Genomic DNA, 11,123 nt, shown 5'->3' with positions numbered 1-11,123 from the left:
CTTGAAGGACAAAATAAACACTTTCTCATTTATAATGAGGATAGTGATTAGTGATTTATTAAAATGAATGAGGTCAAATCAAATACATATAAACTGTAGAAAAATATATAATTTATTAACTTTGTAATAAAAACAACATAATATAATTGGTGTCACGTGTCTAGTAGTTCATAAGACGTGCATTCCACAAATTTTATAGGACAGACCCTTTTAAATGACATCAACTTTAACATAATATTTACATGTAGGTAAAATCATTTGAACATTAAAAGTAAATTATTGTTAATTCAACAATAAATTAGGGTCAATTCATACTAGCGCATAGCATCAAATTCTTCACAATTAGCGAAGTTGCACGAATGCGCGCGTATTGCACGCTTTTACATTTACACAGGTCACCTTACACCAGCTTGACGCGTAAGAATATGTTGGCACCATTGCAAATCACACAATAATAAGCCCTAATTTCTAAGGAACAAAGCAACAATGGTGCCAATTTTCACGCGTCAATTTACGATAAACGGACTATAGAGCCATCTAGGTACTCCTGTTTGATTAAGTAATGTTCTAATTAATTATTGAGATGGTATCCTCAGACCATGTACAGTCCTACTTTGTAATTATGTAGAGTATTATACAGTAGGATCAATATTACATTAGTGTCTTTTTAATTGTACAAAAATTACTTAACTATAATTATGTATAGTGCATAACTGAGTAGGCTCCTGCGATAGTGAGCGGTGCGGGAGGGTGACAGTTGTCACAAGTTGACGAATCACTGAGCTCTCGCGTCACGTCATCACACCCCTCCCGTACCGTTCCACTTCCGCAGGAACCTACTCAGTTATGGGTTATACCTTTAAAATAGGTCTAAAAGTAGTGCTATCCTGTTCTACTGGAAACATTGTGAAAAGGCCCTTCTCAATTTACGGCCAAAATTCTCATGCAATCCTTCCTGTAGTCTATAAATAAGTTACTTATAAGTCTTGCAAATTGCTATTGCGCTGCGACCATATCTCATTAACATCGAAATGACGTCAGCCGAAATAAAAACGATGGCCACGCGCATTAGCAATTTGCGTGACTTTATGCAACATAGACATTAGTCCAAAATTGTATGGTCTTTTTTGTCAAATAATGTTGCCAAGTAATTTATTGACTTAAATTACAGATTGAGTACAAGCCTATAACAAATAAATATTAAAATTACAAATCAAAAATATCATCTAAACCACCATAGTCCGTAACTATGCAGGGTGCCCAGAACTCTGGCTGCGTTACCTCATTGAATGGCCAGACTAATATGCTGACTGAGGTAGCTGCCAGCCCTCCGGTCTGCCATGGATTCCACGAGACGGGATGACAGGTCCTTAAAAAAGGATATTGTAAACTGATCGCTTGAAAAGAGCAAATGCAGAGTTTGTTGCTGGTTCTTCTTAGTAGGGACGGCATTTCGAACCAGTGGTAAATTAAACTAGTTGATGATTCAAAAGCACTTTTAAAAGTTTACTTGAATAAAAAATATATTCTATTCTATTCTATCTAGCACCTTCGCCCCATGAACCCATGGTCTTCCAAATGGCACAAATATGAAAATATTTTCTATATTCTCATATTTGCGCCTCTTGGCACTTTCCGCCTTAGTAGCCGCCACTCTGGAATATAAAATACTTAAATAAAGATAGATCGATAAGTATTAATTTTGGCTGTTAGACTATTTTAGTGGTTACATACTCTTTGGACTATACATACAAAGCATGTCATAAAATATGTCTTATTTATTAACATCCTCTTCAACTTGAGTCTTAGCAGAATAAATAACATCATTGATACCCACTCCATCATAACTACTACCAACTAAAGATATAGGCAAGTTATTTTTACACACATACTCTCTTATCTTACCCACCCTCTCGTAATGACCTATCACATACTGAGGTATACATTTGTGTAAAATATTTACATGAGATGCTGACACCGCTTCATCGATCTTTAAAATCGTTTTTATTTCTTTCACAGCTATATCTAAAAGTTTTTCTTTGGTCACGTCAGCCCCAAACTTTTCTACAAACCACCTACCCCCTAACATAACTGTCAAAACAGTGCCGTTTTGATCTGGAATGCAGCAAGAATCAAATACAACACCCAATATAGGAGAATTCTCAACAGGGGGCACTAGAAAACCAAACGCTGGCGTTATCAAAGGTTTCTGCGTCGAAAAATACAAGTTTACAATACCGACAGTGACAAAAGGGATATCATTTAATAATTTAGTCAAATCTGGGTGCTGTTTTGATACTAATTTGGCCAGAACATGCGATGGTATAGATGAGTATATGTGGTTTGCTGATAGAACTTCTCCGTTGCCTTTCTTAAGATTGACTAAGCTCGAGTCAACAAACTCTATCTCGTTGATCTTGCTGTTGAGCTGTAGATCAACATCATGGTCTTTGAGGTACTGTTGCATGGTTGCCGGGATGATGTCCAGGCCACCTCTTATTGAGTACACATTCCATTTTTCGTCTACAGCTCTTTTTGCTAGTTCACTCAACTGTATCTGAAAGAAGCAAATGAGAAATAGCTTAATTGCTGAGCACATAAATGATCTCTTGATGTATAAAAAGATATTTGATCTGGGCATCAGGCATGGACGTTTGGAGTTACGTACAACATACATATTTTTAAGCAATTAAAATATCATATACAATGAACCAAAAGCTTAATTTGCTACAATCTGCTGAAACAAGTTGAATCTGTATGGTGCAACATGCAGCATGCGACATGCCCTGCCCGCCCTCCCACTGCTAAACATGCAGGGAAAAGCAGCCACCAGGCAAGCAATACACAAATCCCAAAACACACTTGTTCTATACAACATTAAGATATTGCCTTAACGGTGAAGAAAACATTGTGAAGAAACCTGCATGCCAGAGAGTTCTCCATAATGTTTTTAAATGTCTGCCAATCTGCACTTGGACAGTGTGCTGTGTGGTAGATTTAATTGCTAAAGAAGAAATAAGAATGTTGAGGTTCTTACCCCTTGCTGGTGGTTGGATCTGAAGAATGACTTCATTACACCCCTTAGCACACCTCCATCATTCTGTTCATACTCAAACAATGTTTTCATCAGGAATTTAACAGATATCTCCTTCGCATCACCCGCACATATTCCACAAATCATTGGCGCAACTGCATAGTCTGCTATCTCTTTGCCAAACCTCCTCTCGACAAAATTATAAATCGAGTCATCTTTCAACAACTTCTGTGGCGATCTAAGATCGTTAAGGGCAGCGTAAATGAGTGGCTTCGAAAAAGGCTTGCGCTTCTGAAAAACTCCTTTCAAACTAGATGGAAGCATATGTAAAGTGTTATTAACATAAATCATTCTGTTTCTAGCAGCAGGGTGGTCCGGTTTTATAGCAGAAATGTGCTCGCTGAGTCCTAAATCTTGCATCATATTTAAAGTATTCAACCCGATCGTACCCTTCGGCCGGATCGTCCGTGGACCTTGTTCGAATATGTAGTCTTTAGTTTTAATAGACTTTATCCATCCGCCACAGTAGTCCGTTGCTTCGAGAAGCATTAATTTCAAGTTATTGTTGTTACATAAATTATTTTTCAGCAAATAATAACCTGTCGACAAGCCGCCTAACCCGCCTCCAAGAATAGCTGCCATTTGTTCCGTTTCGAGATAAATTTAAATCTAAAATATTATTAGTTTATTATTTAATTAATCAAATCACAAATGACTTAAGTTCATTTAAGAACGATCCTTAAAACACGCGTTAAACATTTTTATCAAACACAACAAAAATAAATACGACTGGCGAGTGGCGGCATAAATATACGGCAGACGACCACACATAAAACGTAGTGATTATATACTCTTTGACCACACACACAGAGTTGCACACATATTCAATGTACTCTGTGTATTCAATGTACTCTGTGGTTGCACAGAGTTGAGACCACCGACCAATAACATCACATCACAATAACATTTAAACATACACAGATCAGTAACATAATGAATATAAGCGGCAGATCACAAAAAAAATTAAAATTGGTTCGTGAACAAAATACAGTTAGTATTTTCTAATGTCCAAGTAAGATTAATAAGTACCTATACCAAGTGGGGTATAATATTATGAAAGTGCTTTAACTATACCTACCTGTAGCTAAATTCTAAAACAGATTTTTATTTATCGTGCAAAATGTTATTTTATTTTTTGTTCTTTATCTGTATTATTAATATTTTTCTGTGTTCCTTATATAATTTATGTCAGCACTCAGCAACTTATAAGCAATAAAATTTATGATTTGACTAGCTTATGCTCGCGACTTCGTCCGCGTGGACTACAAAATTTCAAACCCCTATTTCACCCCCTTAGGAGTGGAATTTTCAAAAATCCTTTCTTAGCGGATGTCTACGTCATAATAGCTATCTGCACGCCAAATTTCAGCCCGATCCGTCCAGTAGTTTGAGCTGTGCGTTGATAGATCAGTCAGTCAGTCAGTCAGTCAGTCGGTCAGTCAGTCAGTCAATCACCTTTTCCTTTTATATATATATATATAGAATATAGATATAGATAGATTTGAAAAATATGTCGAAAAAATACGACTGTAGTGCGGAACCCTCGTTGCGCGAGTCTGACTCGCACTTGGCCGGTTTTTACTTCTTGTGCGAGTCCGACTCGCACTTGGCCGAACGTTTTGGAGCGAGGCGTGAAGGGACGCAGCTGTGTCGCGGCCGATAATGAATTCCAATTTCATAGCCATTGCACTCACATCGCGTTGTTACTTGCTCGTTACCCATCTTACCACGCGCTGGATGAACCAGCCACAGAGCTGGAATACTATTAGAGAGTACTTCACGATATGGCTTGCTGCGGCTTTCGCTAACTCAATGTCTTAGGCTGAGAGCACAACACTGCGATGCGACGTCGGATCGTAAAATTCTACGACGTCGCACAATGCACTGTGCAAATTTCCGATGCGGTGCCGCACCGTACAAACTTGCGATGCGACGACGTATTCCCATTCAGTCGGTGTCCACACCACTCAGTGTGCCATTCTGTGCTGTGTGTGTTTTTCTTGATGCATCTTAACGTGTAGTGCGGTCCATGGCTCACTAGGAATTGATGGTCAGAATTTTCTCGTACGACGCCATAAGCGATGAATTAATTTTTGCGATGCGTCAACGCAACGGCATCGTTTTTGCGATTCGATGTCGCACCGCAGTATTTTGGCCACGCCCACAGTGCATTGTTCACGTCAACTCGCGGGTGCGGCCACGAAATATACATACAAAACGCAGGTGCGGTGTAAGTAGCGGGCAAGCTGGCGGTAAGATCAAACGTACCTACCTATTAAGTTGTTGAGGCAGGGCGAAATAGCGACGGAGCGCGCCGCGTCATTGTATTTTTTAGTTCGCCCGCTCTATTAACAAACTAACTCTATAATATCAAAGACATGATAGTATAAAAATCAGCCGCAGGATTCAAACCCTTTCATTCCTCCTCAGAACACTTAGCTAAGATGACCTCAAATCCTCATCAAACTAACAAAATATGCGAGAAGAAAATTAAATTAGCGGAGTTAAAATTGAGTAAAGTTCTACATAAGATAGAAAGTTTGAAACTCAATAATTATTTCATATCTCGTTTAGAGACTTCGAGTTGTAAGAGTAATTGGAATTTCCTTAAAGGCGCAACTGTGAAACATGTCCTGGTAGTTATTATTGCTGTTTTCGTGATAGGTTTTTGGTGGATTTATTCAGAATCGTTGATTACGGTAAGTGCCTACATTGATTTGAATAAGTAACTATGATTTTAAGCTTATTTAGTGGTTTAATGGCATATTATTTTAATTATGATAACGAGTACGGTACATGCCACGATTAATTTGATGTTTTTATTTTCGACTCATCGAAAGTAAATTAATAGTGATGTTGTGAGTGTATTTTGCCGGACAGCTCGTGAAGTTCCAGCGAAAAGAAGACAAGAAAGAGGGTAGTTCGCTATTGCCCTTTACAGCTCCGAACTTCAGCTCGCAACACCGCAGTGCAATTGGATTGAAATATCGACAAATAAAATCATTAAATTAATCGTGGTATGTACCTACCCGTTATCATATTTAAAATAGGTACCTACCTACTTATATTGATTTGAATAATTTTTATTTAGGTATTTAGAAATCTTTATTGCACATACAAACATATAATATGTATACCTACAGAAAACAATAAAAAAATACAGAAGAAACCCTGTAATTATATTTTTTAGATCATAAAACTTACAACGATTTTATTATAACACATACAAACTAAGATAGGGAAATCGTGTCCGCCATAAATTGTTGAGTTGTGACGTCCTACCTAGATATATAATATTTTGATGTATTTTTTACCGGATTACGGCAAAGCCAAAAGGAGGGTTATGATTTTAGCAGCGTATGTACCTACCTATTTTAATTTTTCATATACACATTTTCAATGGATTTGGTTCCTACAAAATCCATTGCAAAGTCCTACTAAATCCATTGAAAATAAATTCAATCAAAATGCATTTATTACGAAAAAAATGGTTGAGCAACGAACTTCAGTTCCTGCAATTCACTAAGGCGAGTGAACTTTACTTATGGTTAAGCGTTTACATGAATATTGCGTAAGTGTGCGTGCCTGACGGACCAATCAGTTTCGAGCAAGCGCTCGCAAACGCACACATTTACTTTACGCCACTTACCCTCGTCACTCGTGCAATGCAAAAACTATAGGTAACAGTACGCGGCCCAAAGTGATGAACATCGGCCTTTAGAATGACATTTCGGCATTGTAGAGCGTTGTTTCTGTCATTCATACCCACATGACGTTTTGTCGGTCTCAACGACCGATACAGTGTTCTATAAATATGCTATCTAGAGATGTACCTTCCATTCTAAAGATCGATGTTCATCACTATTGGGCGCTAATTTTACTTGCTTGAGATTATTTCAGGGATGTTTCCTCAAACTCCCCTACGAGACAAAGTCTCTATTCCGCGCCCCGGAAGACTGCTCCATGTGTATAGGCGTCAGTGACGTCACCCGCCTCTCCAACATCAGCGCCGAAGAGTTCGAAGACCGATACGCGTACACCACGCAGCCCGTCATTGTGACCGATGCTACGACCAACTGGAAGGCTATAGAAGTAAGATCTTAATGTCTCATGTTCTCCTAGTACCTGCTACATATTGTTCGCGACAGGTCGACATGGCAATCAGGGTATGAGTACAGTCAGAGATAACTTATTACAAGTTAAAATATTATCTTTAAAAACGTAACGTACCATCATCAACCGATATACGTCCACAGCTGGACATGGTTCTTTTATAGCGACTTGCACAAGCCAACTGTCTAGCGCCGCCTGAGTCCAGAGGCTCTCTGTGACTCGTTTGTCCACCTAGAGGGGGTCTCTTAACGCAACGCTTTCCGGTCACCATACCGGCACCTTGGGACCCCGATCCCTGACGTCTATTGGTTTTTCGACCTACGAGTATGATGGCGCTTAATAATTTACCTTTTAATCAGCTACCTAAGTGTCTGCTACTAGAAATGGACTCCCACCTTAAGAAATGTGAGCCCATGTAATAATCTCGTGAATTAACTTTAGTTTTATGGTTAATGGTTATGCTGTATGTTTTCTTTTTGTAAAAAAATAAAAAATAGCTACTTTTTTTTCAATTTTTTTAGCAATTCAATTTCAAATTTTTCGCCAACTTCTACCGGAACAACAAGATGGGGCGACGCATCAACGAGTGCTTCTACTTCCCGTACAAGTCGGGCTTGCGGTCGTTGGACGAGGTGTTCCGTATGGACGAGCAGCGCGCTAATCTCTCCGGCGATCCATGGTACTTGACCATCATCATTTCACTTGATAGCTACTTTTAAAATCATTTGTATACGGGACTTAAAAGAAATTTTACGTTCACTATCTCATATCATGATAGGTACGTGGGTTGGAGTACGTGCCACGAGGAGGAGACGCGCGCGCTGCGGCAGTTCTACACGCGGCCGTACTTCCTGCCGCGCACTGCAGAGAGCGACATGCTGGACTGGGTCTTCATGGGCGGGCCGGGGCAGGGCGCGCATATGCATGTGAGTAGTGAGCAAGATTTTACTAAAATAAGGCTTGATAATCAACGGCGTCTGAAGCTGCTATTGTTGGTACTTAGCGGATCCATCCGACTCCATGCACGACTTTTTGGCTGTCTAAATATATAAAGCACTATATGGTTCCCCAGGTGGACTCGGTGCGCCACATGTCGTGGCAGGCGCAGGTCCGCGGCCGCAAGCAGTGGCAGCTGGCACCTCCGCCCGAGTGCCTCTACTCCTGTCCCTGGATCTCCTTCACCGTCGAGCCGGGAGAGATCCGTAAGTTGTCTGCAGGTGGACTCGGTGCGCCACATGTCGTGGCAGGCGCAGGTCCGCGGCCGCAAGCAGTGGCAGCTGGCACCTCCGCCCGAGTGCCTCTACTCCTGTCCCTGGATCTCCTTCACCGTCGAGCCGGGAGAGATCTGTAAGTTGTCTGCAGGTGGACTCGGTGCGCCACATGTCGTGGCAGGCGCAGGTCCGCGGCCGCAAGCAGTGGCAGCTGGCACCTCCGCCCGAGTGCCTCTACTCCTGTCCCTGGATCTCCTTCACCGTCGAGCCGGGAGAGATCTGTAAGTTGTCTGCAGGTGGACTCGGTGCGCCACATGTCGTGGCAGGCGCAGGTCCGCGGCCGCAAGCAGTGGCAGCTGGCACCTCCGCCCGAGTGCCTCTACTCCTGTCCCTGGATCTCCTTCACCGTCGAGCCGGGAGAGATCCGTAAGTTGTCTGCAGGTGGACTCGGTGCGCCACATGTCGTGGCAGGCGCAGGTCCGCGGCCGCAAGCAGTGGCAGCTGGCACCTCCGCCCGAGTGCCTCTACTCCTGTCCCTGGATCTCCTTCACCGTCGAGCCGGGAGAGATCCGTAAGTTGTCTGCAGGTGGACTCGGTGCGCCACATGTCGTGGCAGGCGCAGGTCCGCGGCCGCAAGCAGTGGCAGCTGGCACCTCCGCCCGAGTGCCTCTACTCCTGTCCCTGGATCTCCTTCACCGTCGAGCCGGGAGAGATCCGTAAGTTGTCTGCAGGTGGACTCGGTGCGCCACATGTCGTGGCAGGCGCAGGTCCGCGGCCGCAAGCAGTGGCAGCTGGCACCTCCGCCCGAGTGCCTCTACTCCTGTCCCTGGATCTCCTTCACCGTCGAGCCGGGAGAGATCCGTAAGTTGTCTGCAGGTGGACTCGGTGCGCCACATGTCGTGGCAGGCGCAGGTCCGCGGCCGCAAGCAGTGGCAGCTGGCACCTCCGCCCGAGTGCCTCTACTCCTGTCCCTGGATCTCCTTCACCGTCGAGCCGGGAGAGATCCGTAAGTTCTGTTTTAGTACCTTCTCTTAGATACTTAAGTCTATTTTTACACCACTGCCGAAAAAAGGAGTGTAGTACCTAATGTTTTTATGGTTCGTGTATAGTACGCAACAGGTCGAGATGGCAATCGGGGAAGGGAACGCCCCGCACACCCTCCGCGCTTGCAACCTGGTGCGGGCGACATCGCGGGTGTGCGGGGCGTCCCCCCACCTTATACCCCGATTGTCACCTCAACCTGTCGCGGACTAAAATAGGTATAGATATGTAACCAAGTGAGTTTCTTTATTCCATTTTCTAAATGCCTGAACAGATTTGGTTGTACGGGGTATCGTTAGATCCTCATAAAATCATCTCAAGTAACACTTACTGTTATTTAAAAAAACCCGTAAATATTGTAAAAGCCTAATTGAATAAAAAAAATCTATGTATATCTATGTAATAGATTACATATTGTTGTCCACAGTGGTCGTGGACACCAACCGATGGTACCACAAGACCAACGTGCTGCCCGGAGACATCAGCATCACCATCGGAGCCGAATACGACTAACTTACCAACATACCAATCACTCATTTTTAGGGTTCTTTACCTCAAAAAGAAAAAGGAACTCTTATTAGGATCACTTCGTTGTCTGCCTGTCAAGAAACCTTTAGGGTACTGCCCGTTGACCTAGAATTATGAAATTTGGCAGGTAGGTAGTTCTTATAGCACAAGTAAAGGAAAAAATCTGAAAACCGTGAGTTTGTGATTACAACACAAAAAAAATGTAGGTACATGAACTAATAACAATTAGTATTTTCAACTTTCAAAGTAGGTAAGATTACTATACCATGTGGGATATCATATGAAAGGGCTTTACCTGTAGATTCTAAAACAGATTTTATTTATTATTATTTTTTATACACATAAAAGTTTTTAATATATCGTGCAGTGTCGAAAAAATACGACTGTAGTACGGAATCCTCGGTGCGCGAGTCTGACTCGCACTTCGCGGTTTTTATTCTTGTCAAATATTACTACCTATTAAAAATAAATTATATCACTGAGAGTTTGGTTTAAATCAACTCCCACATCCATAAGACAATGTACAGACATTACCCATACAGTGCGACAAGGCTATCTTGGCGCGTGGCGAAAATCGGAACTAACGTTGCCGTCAAGGAGGTTTCCAGGCAACGTTCGAGAAACTTTTCATAGATGGCGCTGAATACTACCACCACTAAAGATGAAAAATCATACCTATATCTACCTATAATGTTCGTGTCAATCAATGACATAGATGAAGAGGAGCTAGCGTGCGCTGCAATTTTCCTTACGTTTCTTCGCCACAAAATCTGTGAACTATAATAGAAGTAATTAATTAATTTCGCATCGGATTTAAATTTATTTATTTATTTATTATTATTATTCTTCTTGCATTCCAATAATGAAATCCCGTTGGGGCACAGCAATTTTAGTAGGGAGACGCCGCTAAATTAATCGTCAAGTAGATAGTCATTAATCTTGTAATAGGCTTCTTCGATTAACAATTTTTTTAATGTATTGATGAACGCTATATTATTCTCAATTTTTTTGATGTTGTCTGGAATTTTATTATAAATTTTCGAACACATGGAGTTGGGAGTTGGGACCCGTACTGTGCATTTTTAGTTTAGAGCTTGGCACGATCATATTAAGTTTACGTGCAGGACGAAGTTCAT

The 11,123-nt window shown here is 41.8% G+C and overlaps 2 protein-coding genes across 2 annotated transcripts; one reads left to right on the top strand and one right to left on the bottom strand.

Moving 5' to 3' along the window:
* Nucleotides 1-91: 91 nt before the first annotated feature.
* Nucleotides 92-3,866, bottom strand: Ppox (protoporphyrinogen oxidase). The gene is made up of 2 exons (XM_069502359.1): nucleotides 3,038-3,866; nucleotides 92-2,557 (listed from the first exon to the last, which is right to left on the bottom strand). Exons 1-2 carry the CDS (start codon nucleotides 3,674-3,676, stop codon nucleotides 1,775-1,777), a joined length of 1,422 nt encoding a protein of 473 aa, XP_069358460.1. The 5' UTR covers nucleotides 3,677-3,866; the 3' UTR covers nucleotides 92-1,774.
* Nucleotides 3,867-5,404: 1,538 nt separating this feature from the next.
* LOC117987292 (uncharacterized) lies at nucleotides 5,405-10,469 on the top strand. The gene is made up of 7 exons (XM_069502054.1): nucleotides 5,405-5,793; nucleotides 6,995-7,186; nucleotides 7,729-7,886; nucleotides 7,986-8,133; nucleotides 8,425-8,561; nucleotides 8,630-8,844; nucleotides 9,887-10,469. Exons 1-7 carry the CDS (start codon nucleotides 5,539-5,541, stop codon nucleotides 9,970-9,972), a joined length of 1,191 nt encoding a protein of 396 aa, XP_069358155.1. The 5' UTR covers nucleotides 5,405-5,538; the 3' UTR covers nucleotides 9,973-10,469.
* Nucleotides 10,470-11,123: the final 654 nt, after the last annotated feature.

This window comes from Maniola hyperantus, chromosome 12 (genome assembly GCF_902806685.2).
Source record: "Maniola hyperantus chromosome 12, iAphHyp1.2, whole genome shotgun sequence".
In the NCBI taxonomy this organism is placed as follows: Eukaryota; Metazoa; Arthropoda; class Insecta; order Lepidoptera; family Nymphalidae; genus Maniola; species Maniola hyperantus.
This window is presented reverse-complemented; position numbering and strand designations above follow the sequence as displayed.

What these genes read in the sequence shown, in the direction of transcription:
- Ppox (XM_069502359.1), bottom strand. Translation starts at nt 3,676, where the DNA reads ATGGCAGCTATTCTTGGAGGCGGGTTAGGCGGCTTGTCGACAGGTTAT. An exon ending in GATCCAACCACCAGCAAGGG is followed by an intron (nt 2,558 to 3,037) that starts GTAAGAACCTCA and finishes TGCTTCTTTCAG; the next exon opens with ATACAGTTGAGTGAACTAGC.
- LOC117987292 (XM_069502054.1), top strand. Translation starts at nt 5,539, where the DNA reads ATGACCTCAAATCCTCATCAAACTAACAAAATATGCGAGAAGAAAATT. An exon ending in AATCTCTCCGGCGATCCATG is followed by an intron (nt 7,887 to 7,985) that starts GTACTTGACCAT and finishes ATATCATGATAG; the next exon opens with GTACGTGGGTTGGAGTACGT. An exon ending in CCGGGAGAGATCTGTAAGTT is followed by an intron (nt 8,562 to 8,629) that starts GTCTGCAGGTGG and finishes AAGCAGTGGCAG; the next exon opens with CTGGCACCTCCGCCCGAGTG.